Source organism: Penaeus vannamei, chromosome 14 (assembly GCF_042767895.1).
Source record: "Penaeus vannamei isolate JL-2024 chromosome 14, ASM4276789v1, whole genome shotgun sequence".
Lineage (NCBI taxonomy): Eukaryota > Metazoa > Arthropoda > Malacostraca > Decapoda > Penaeidae > Penaeus > Penaeus vannamei.
In genome coordinates this window covers 30,482,910-30,492,909 of record NC_091562.1, presented here as the reverse complement: position 1 = coordinate 30,492,909, position 10,000 = coordinate 30,482,910, and the positions used below count along the sequence as shown (strand labels likewise).

Here is a 10,000-nt window from a genome sequence, read left to right as displayed (position 1 = left end):
TACCAGGTCAGAGAATGCTGACTGGTGGGAGGAGCTGGCTACCAGGTCAGAGGATAGTGACTGGTGTGAAAAGGTGGGTGCCGTGTCAGAGAATGCTGACTGGTGGGAAGAGCTGTGTGCAAGGTTAGAGGATGCTGAGTGGCGGGAGGAGCTGGGTGCCAGGTCAGAGAATGCTGATTGGCGGGAAGAGGAGCTGGCTGCCAGGTAAGAAAATGCTGACTGGAGGGAGGAGCTGGCTGCCAGGTCATAGAAGGCTGACTGGTCGGAGGAGCTGGGTGCTAGGTCAGAGAATGGTGACTGGTGGGAGGAGATGGCTACCATTCCACAGGATGTTGACGTTTGAAGAGGTGGGTGCCAGGTCGGAGAATGCTGACTGGTGTGGGGAGCTGGCTACTAGGTCAGAGGATGGTGTCTGGTGTGAAGAGATAGGTGCCAGGTCAGAGAATGCTTACTGGTAGGAAGGGGTGGGTGCCAGGACAGAGAATGCTGACTGGTGGGAAAAGCCGTGTACATGGTCAGAGGATGCTGAGTGGCGGGAGGAGCTGGGTGCCAGGTCAGAGAATGATGATTGGTAGGAAGAGCCGTGTGAAAAGTCAGAGGATGCTGAGTGGCGGGAGGAGGTGGGAGCCAGGTCAGTAAATGCGGACCTGTGAGAAGATCTGTAGGCCAGGTCAAAGGATGCTGAATGGTGGGAGATGGTTCCTAGGTCAGAGAATGCTGACTGGTGTGAAGAGGTGGGTGTCATGTAAGAGAATGCTGACTTTTGGGAGGAACTGGCTACCTAGTCAAAGAATGCTGACTGGTGTAAAGAGTTGGGGGACAGTTCAGAGGATGCTTACTGGTGGAAGGAGCTGGGTACCAGGTCAGAGAATGCTGACTGGTGGGAGGAGCTCTCTACCAGGTCACAGGATGGTGAATGGTGTGAAGGGGTGGGTGCCAGGTCAGAGAATGCTGACTGGTGGAAAAACCTGGCTGCCAGGTAAGAAAATGCTGATTGATGGGAGGAGCTGGCTACCAGGTCAGAGTATGCTGACTGGTGGAAAAAGGTAGGTGCCAGGTCAGAGGATGCTGGCTTCCAGGTCAGAGAATGCTGACTAGTGGGAGGAGTTGGCTGCCAGGTCAGAGAATGCTGACTGGTCGGAGGAGCTGGCTTCTAGGTCAGAGAATGCTGACTGGTGGGAGGAGCTGGCTATCAGGTCACAGTATGGTGACTGGTGTGAAGAGGTGGGTGCCAGGTCAGAGAATGCTGACTGGTAGGAAGAGCTGGGTTCCAGGTCAGAGAATGGTGATAGGTGGGAAGAGCCATGTGCAAGGTCAGAGAATGCGAGTGTTGTCGCAGGTCCTATCCCCTGTGGTGTACACACCTTACATGCCCTCTCTCCTGTGGTGTGCAGAGAGAGATCACCCAATTGGCGAGGCATTATTGTCACTCACTTGGCGTGATTCTCCAGAGCTAAAGCCTCCAGACTTGAGCTTGATTACGATATTATTTGACAAAAAACTACACAGAGAGCTCCGCCAATTTCTCTTTGTTCGCCGCGACAATTGGCCAGGCCTTCTCTTGTAGTAAGTGCCCCACTACCGCTCACTTGGAGAGCGAGATTTCAAACCAGGTCTGGACCCTCTGGTCCTGGACATAGTTTGTGGCCATGCACCAAGGGTGTCTTTTCGGTGTCTTACTCTTGCCCTCTCTTTCTGAATTCCTGGTGCAGCCTGGGCCTGCGGGAAACGTTAATTTCCAACATTCGCCTGGGCTGCGGTGACGTGATCACACCCCCCTTGTAGCAGGATTGGGGTGCAGAGCGTTTACCACACCAAAACTCCAAGTTCAGCCCACCCAGGGGGATCTCCTGTCCTGTGGTGCTGAAGGGTCGAGTGTAGGGATCAGAGCTTTTTGTGAGGCCCTTCTTCAGACCTCACCCAGAGAGGAGGTATAAAGATAACCCCCGAAAGGGGACAAATCATTTTCCAACTCTCTAATGACCACAAAATGAATCCGACCATGGCAGTCACCCTGGAGCCTTTCAAGGCTGCAGGGGGGCGAAAGAAAACCCAAAAGCAGGCCGAACGTGTCCGGCCTGCTGAACCGAGCAAGGACAAGACAGAAACACCAACCACAAAGTCTGTCCTTGCACACCAGACTGAGGGAAGCCTGAACTCCCCTCAGAACTCCCTCAGTCAAGAAGGGGCTCCAGCTGTACCAGCCAAAACAGCTGCCCCCACTGCCAAAGGCCTTAAACCCCTGCAAAGGGGAGGCGTGAAGCGACGAAGGGTGGAGACTGATGAAGAGGCAGAACACACCCCAAGTCGACTAACGCGGTTTAAGGTACCAAAAAAACCTGAAGACTTCGACAATGCATACCAGCTAGTAAGGGCACTGGAGAAGGAAAGAAATGTGAGATTATCAATCCGAATCTCCAGAGATGAGGGCATGATCATTGCCCCCAAAGACAAAGCCACCATGAACTTCCTGCAGGAAATCAAGGTGCTTAAAGATGGGAGGAAGGTGTGTATCTCACCACTGACCTCCCAAGAGAAAAAATCCAAGATGGTGCTACTTGGCTTTCCACTAGGGTTCGACGTGGAGGTGATCACGTCTCTCCCACAAGTGGTGGAGGCTTCCCGCATGACCAAAGGGTAGTCTCCAACCAGGCAAGTCCTTGTTATCCTCAAGGGAGCCCCAATCACCACCTTTGATCTGGGTAACTGGGGCTCATACAAGCTCAGGACATATGTGCCAGAGCCCTTGAGGTGTTTCACGTGCCAAAAATTCGGGCATCACCAGGCCAACTGCAAGGCCAAAGCCAAATGTGGTGTATGCAGCGAGGCACACGAAACGGAAGTGTGTATTAAGGCACACAAAGATGGCCAGAAGGACACAACAGCCAAGTGTCCAAACTGTGCCAAAAAACATCATGCCTGTAGTCTGGCTTGCTCTGTCAGGAAACAGGCAGTGATTAAGAAGCAGGAGTTAGCCAAAAAACGTCCTGACTTTGTCCCTGCGCCCCCAGGTACCTATGTCTGGGGCCAAAACAAAAAACAAAATAAAAAGGAGAATACTCCCCGACCTCCTAAGAGGAAGGAGTCGCCCCCACAGAGAAAATTGGATACCTCTAACAGAGAGGAATTCCCCGAGCTTGCTAGTGGCAAAACAACAAAAAAGAACAAAAGGGAAAAAGGTTCAAAGTCCACAGCAATGGTCCCCCCAGTAGATGATAATCTTTTCTTTGACGAGAAAGATATGACTCCTGTTGAGTGCTGTAGTTTCTGCAGTAGCAACAGCCTTGGGGAGGACCAGTGAGGAGGCGGAGAAAGCAGTGCAGGTCGCCATGACGGCTATGACCCAAACTGTGGCGGCTCTGAAGGGAAGGAAGCTAGAAGCCTCCAAACCGATAACGAGCAGCGCTCCCCTCCCCAAATCCTCGGATGGCAGGCTAGCTTCAAAAGAAACACCACATAAAACCCCAGCTAGTCTGTCAGGACAGGCTGAAACTGTGCAGCAGGCCGAGTCTGTACAGCCAAAGTCTCGTCCTCTGACCCAAGGTGACACTTCCAACCTAGGCCCTACACCCCCTGGTAAGGCCTTAACCGGAGTGTCTGACTTAGAGGAAGTTGTACAATCCTCAATCAATGAGGATCTGTATTTATCTGATGCCACCAGCACTGGGGCATCAGAAGATGAAGCAAGTGACACTGAGTAACCATCATGGCACACAATCTAAGCATACTGCAGTGGAATATCTGTAGCTATAAAAGCAAGAACTCATTTCTCCAGTCCATTGTGTGAGCAAGGAGCATTGACGTCGTCATGCTCCAGGAGACACTAACAATGGGATCCGTGTGCTTCTCAGGATATCATGCCTTCACCACTCCAAATCTGGATGGTGCTAGAGGCCTGATGACCCTGGTAAAAGAAGCTATCCCTTGCTCCTGAATAGCCAATCCGCCGCACTGTGGAGATGGTGTTGAATCTCTTGCTGCTGAGATTCAGCTACCTGGGGGCTCTATAAAAATATACAATATTTATAGCAAACCACTGTGTGAGAGCTTAGATCTAAACCAGGTCTGTGCTACTGCAGCACAAGACCGAGCGATCATAGGGGGAGACTTCAATGCACACATGGCCATGCTGAATCCCCGCAAAAGGCCGAACGCGGCAGGCATTCACATAGCAGAAGTGCTTGAGACATTCCCTGAGATCGCTCTTCTCAACACCAAAGAACCAACGCATGTGAAGGGAGGGGTCCTAGACCTCACCTTTGCCACTGCAACAATGGTGGAGAGAATTCGATGGTGTGTTGATGATACAGTTACTAGTGATCACTACGGCATAGTCACCACACTAATGGATGCAGGTCCAGCCCAAAGACCACATCACATTCCTAAATGGAAAACTGACAAGGCCAACTGGTTTGCCTTCCAAGAAGGCTTGGCTCGATGTCTGAAAGACAATGAACCCAATAACAATAATGAAGATGTGGATGTGCTAGAGGCAAGGCTAATCCAGGCCATAAACCAGGCAGCCTCACAAACCATTCCCAAAACTCGTCCATGGTCCAGAACTCACAAAGACGCCTGGTACTATAATGACGAGATCAAAGAGGTCAACCACAGGGTTAATATGTGTAGAAAAAACCGACGGCAAAGATCTCCCGACAATCTGGCCCTGCTGAGGGAAGCTGTTGTGGATGCCAAGGAAACTGCCAACAGAGTAAGGCAGGAAAAATGGCTGGAATGGTGCCAGTCTTTTGGGTACCAGACCAGCCTTACAGAGTTGTGGAAACGGGTCAGGCAAGCGACAAGCCGCCAAGCCCCGAAATGCACTCATCATGACCCACAATCAGAGGCTAACAGATTGGTGCTTGAGTTCTCTGCCAGAACCAGCACCAACAATCTGCCTCCAATGATGAGAGAAAAACAACAAAACTTAAATCCAGAAAGACTTGCTCTCATAAGAGACAAGGTACTCGAAGCTGATGAAGCAGATGCCTTGTTCTCTCTTAGGGAACTAAGAAAATCATACAAATCCAGTTCTGGGTCAGCACCGGGATCTGATGGGATCTCTCACCCCATCATTTCGCATCTAGGCCTTGCAGGAGAACTTGCATTCTTGCAGGTTATCAACAAATCCTGGCAAACAGCCACAGTGCCCCAGAGCTGGAAACAAGCCACAATAGTTCCCATCCCAAAGCCAAAGGAGCCTGGCAAGTACCGCCCCATCTCTCTTCTCAGCTGCCTGGGCAAAACAGCTGAGAAGATGGTACTCAACAGGCTCCGATGGAAAACGGTTCCTCCCCATGAACACCTGCACGGGTTCACAAGGGGTAAGAGCACTGCGCATAGCATTTCCACACTCTTAAGCACAATCTGCACCTCGCCCGCCGTGGTTGTCTTCCTTGACCTGGAGAAGGCTTTTGAGTTGGCAAGTCCACTTGCCATTCAAGAGACCCTAATCCACAAAGGAGTCAAAGGCAGACTCTTGGCCTGGATAGCTGACTATTTTAAAAATAGATCAGCATATGTCAGATTTCAAGGCCACCTCTCACAGCACATGTCACTTGAAAATGGAACTCCTCAGGGAGGGGTTCTTAGTCCAGCCCTGTTTAATACCCTCATGTCCAACATACTCGACATTCACCTGCCAGAGGGATGCAAGATCATCTCTTATGCAGATGACTTGGCAATCATAGCCTCTGGCAACCACTGCCTAACTAGAGCTCAGCGTTGTCTGAACCTGGTGTCGGAAGAGTGTTGTAGGACGGGTCTAAAAATATCAGCAGCAAAATCCAAAGCAATGGCACTGAGAACCAATGTCAGAAACAAAAAACTCACCATACAGGGTATGGATCTGGAATGGGTGAAGGAATATCTATACCTTGGTGTATGGATAGGACACACACTCACTTTCAAAAAGGAGATCCAATACCTGCTTGACAGAACCAAGGAAAGACTGTCAGTCATGAAAGTCATGACAGGGAAACACAGAGGAGCAGGACACAAAGTACTAAGATCATTCTATGTACATGCTGTCCGTCCTATTATTGACTATGCATCTGTCGCCCTCATTGCTTCCAGCACAACATTAAAAGAAAAACTGGAAACAATACAAAACGAAGCAGCCAGGATCATTCTAGGTGCACCTAAGTGGACAAAGGTCATCAACCTCCTCATGGAAGCTGATTTACCGTCCGTGGACACTAGAATTGATCTAATGGCAGCACAGTTCCTTTCCAAGGTCCTGCAGGCACCCACAAACTCCTATTTAAGACAAAGAGTTCTCAGACGCCTACAACAAGATTATCAGTTGTTTGCAGACAATTCCTGGCTCACACATACAGCCAGAGTTTTGATACGCTTTCAACTAAAAGATTCATTGCTTGCCAAGGGTATGGACTCCCCCCACCCTGATTACAAAGAACCCCCGCCGTGGGCAAACGAAATGATCGAATTCTCAATTCTAAATCTCACAAGGAGAAAAGATCAATATTCCATGCCTAGCCTAAAGGCACAAGCACAAAGGGTCATTGAACAAATAACTCCGCCGGGTAGTATAACTTACTACACGGACGGATCCGTGGATCCAATAAACCATACTGCAGGCGCCGGCTTTGCAACAAAGGATACCACAGCATCCATTAGGGTCACTGACAATGCCTCAACGCTTCAGGCTGAAACGGTTGCGATCATGGAAGCATTGACACAAGCGTCCCTGAGGGGAGGGCACGTTGTCATTCACACAGATTCAAGAGCAACTATTGACAGTTTACAGCATAGCATGCCCCCAGATAACATCTACCTCTTGACAACAGTACTATACATAGCCCAAAGAATCCTTAGTCAAGGTAGAAGAATCATCATAAACTGGGTCCCAAGCCACATAGGCATACAAGGGAACGAGCTTGCTGATAAACTAGCCGAAAAGGGCAGGGGTATGCCCCCATTCTCCATGATCGTTAAACCCAGCCGAAGGGGACTGAGCCAAGGTACCAAAGCTGCAGCGTGTGCGGTCCTCCGGGGAGCACATAGAGAAAACATCACAAAATCGCTCGCTACCAAGTGGTACTCAGATGCTTCAGGCTATGAGCCACTGGCCCTTCCTCCAAATACAAAAAGAGGTACCGAAGTCATACTATTCAGACTAAGACTAGGTTACCAATGCGCTTGGCAAATTATAGACAGTGAGTCTGGGAGGTCATGTAAACACTGCGGTGAGCCTAACGCCACCCTGTTACATTACTTGCAGAATTGTGTACACACACAATTTCTGAGACAGGGACCACCCACCACAGCCGCCGGGCTGGTAAAAAGGGTGTGCAACATGCTTTCACCATGGCAGCCGGATCGCTTGCTTGCAATCCAGCCACCGCGGTAAGCATGCAGTTCAAAGAAAACATTTGAGTTAACTAGAAATAGTTAACACAGGCCGGGCCACCCCAGAGAAAAGGCCCGGGCGAAGCATGACTTCGCAAATCTAACTGAACTGATCAGAGAATGCTGACTGGTGGGAGGCGCTGGCTACCACGTCACTGTATGGTGACTGGTGTGAAGAGGTGGGTGCCAGGTCAGAGAATGCTGACTGGTGGGAGGAGCTGGCTACCAGGTCAGAGGATGCTGACTGGTGTGAAGAAGTGGGTGTCAGGTCAGAGAATGCTGACTGGTGTGAAGAGGTGGATGCCAGGTTAAAGGATGCTGACTGGTGGAAAGAGCTGGCTGCCAGGTCAGAGAATGCTGACTGGTGGGTAGAGGTGGCTGCCAAGTCAGAGAATGCTGAATGGTGTGAAGAAGTGGGTGCCAGGTCAGAGGATGCTGACTGGTGTGAAGAAGTGGGTGCCAGGTCATAGGGTGCTGACTGGTGGAAGGAACTGGCTGCCAGGTCAGAGAATGCTGACTGGTGGGAGGAGCTTTCTACCAGGTCTGAGTATACTGACTGGTGTAAAGATGTGTGTGCCAGGTTAGAGGATGATTACTGGCGGAATGAGCTGGCTAACAGGTCAGAGAATGCTGACTAGGTGGACATTGTTACCAGGTCAGAGAAAGCTGACTGGTAGGAGGAGCTGGCTCCCAGGTCAGAGGAAAGTGACTGATGTGAAGAGGTGGGTGCCAGGTCACAGAATGCTGACTGGTAGGAAGAGTTGGCTGCCAGGTCAGAGAATGCTGACTGGTGGGAAAAGACGTGTGCAAGGTCAGAGGATGCTGAGTGGCGGGAGGAGCTGGGTGCCAGGTCAAAGAATGCTGACTGATGGGGGGAGCTGGCTGCCAGGTCAGAGGATGCTGGCTGGTGTGAAAGAGTGGGTGCCAGGTCAGAGAATGCTAACTGGTGTGAAGAGTTGAGTGCCAGGTCAGAGGAATCTGACTGGTGGAAGGAGCTGGCTGCCAGGTCAGAGAATGCTGACTGATGGAAAGACCTTGTTGCCACGTCAGAGAATACTGACTGGTCGGAGGAACTGGCTACCAGGTAAGAGGATGCTGACTGGTAGGAAGAGGTGGGAGCCAGGAAAGAGAATGCTGACTGGTGGGAAGATCTTGTTGCCAGGTTAGAGAATGCTGACTGGTGGGATGAGCTGGCTACCAGGTCAGAGAATGCTGACAGGTGGGAATAGCTGGCTACCAGGTCAGAGAATGCTGACAGGTGGGAGGAGCTGGCTACCAGGTCTGAGTATGCTGACTGGTGTAAAGAGGTGAGTGCCAGGTCAGAGGATGCTGACTGGTGGGAAGAGCTGGCTGGTGGGAGCTGGTTGCCAGGTCAGAGAATGCTGACTGGACGGAGCTGGTAACCAGGTCAGATAATGTTGACTGGTGGGAGGAGCTGGCTACCAGGTCACAGGATGGTGAATGGTGTGAAGAGGTGGGTGCCAGGTCAGAGAATGCTGACTGGTGGGAGGAGCTGGCTACATGGTCAGAGGATAGTGACTGGTGTGAAGAGGTGGATGCCAGGTCAGAGAATGAAGACTGGTAGGAGGAGCTGGCTGCCAGGTCAGAGAATGCTGACTGGTGGGAAGAGCTGTGTGCAAGGTCAGAGGATGTTGAGTGGCGGGAAGAGGTGGGTGCCAGGTAAGAGAATGCTGACTGGTCAGAGAATGCTAACTGGTGGTATTAGCTGGCTACCAGGTCAGAGGATGCTGACTGGTAGGTGAAGCTGGCTAACAGGTCAGAGGATGCTGACTGCCAGGTCAGAGAAGGCTGACTGTTGTGAAGAGCTGGGTGCCAGGTCAGAGAATGCTGACTGTTGGGAGGAGCTGGCTACCAGGTCAGAGGATGCTTACTGGTGTGAAGACGTGGGTGCCAGGTCAGAGGATGCTGACTGGGGGAAGGAGCTGGGTGCCAGGTCAGAGAATGCTGACTGGTGGGAGGATCTGGCTACCAGGTCAGATGATGCTAACTGGTGTGAAGAGTTGGGTGCCAGGTCAGAGAATGCTGACTGGTGTGAAAAGGTTGGTGCCATGTCAAAGGATGCTGACTGGTGGAAGGAGCTGGCTGCCAGGTCAGAGAATGTTGACTGATGGGAAGATCTTGTTGCCAGGTCAGAGAATGCTGACTGGTGGGAGGAGTTGGCTGCCAGGTCAGCTAATGCTGACTGGTAGGAAGAGGTGGGTGACAAGTCAGAGTATGCTGACTGGTGGGACGAGCACTCTGCCAGGTCAGAGAAAGCTGAGTGGTCGGAGGAGCTTGGTGCTAGGTCAGAGAATGCTGACTGGAGTAAGGAGCTGGCTAACAGGTCACTGGATGGTGACTTGTGTGAAGAGGTGGGTGCCAGGTAAGAGAATTCTGACTGGGCTAGATGCCAGAGAGAATTCTGACTGGTGGGAGGAGCTGGCTACCAGGTCAGAGGATTGTGACTGGTGTGAAAAGGTTGGTGCCAGGTCAGAGGATTTCGACTGGTGGAAGGAGCTGGGTGCCAGGTCAGAGAATGCTGACGGGTGGGAGGATCTGGCTACCAGGTCAGATGATGCTAGCTGGTGTGAAGAGTTGGGTGCCAGGTCAGAGAATGCTGACTCGTGTG

General features: G+C 51.3%; 1 protein-coding gene across 1 annotated transcript; it reads right to left on the bottom strand.

Annotated features, from left to right (window-relative positions):
- Positions 1-8,005: 8,005 nt before the first annotated feature.
- LOC138863972 (uncharacterized) lies at positions 8,006-8,894 on the bottom strand. The gene is made up of 2 exons (XM_070129498.1): positions 8,890-8,894; positions 8,006-8,717 (listed from the first exon to the last, which is right to left on the bottom strand). The coding sequence occupies exons 1-2, from the start codon at positions 8,892-8,894 to the stop codon at positions 8,006-8,008; spliced, it is 717 nt and encodes a 238-aa protein (XP_069985599.1).
- Positions 8,895-10,000: the final 1,106 nt, after the last annotated feature.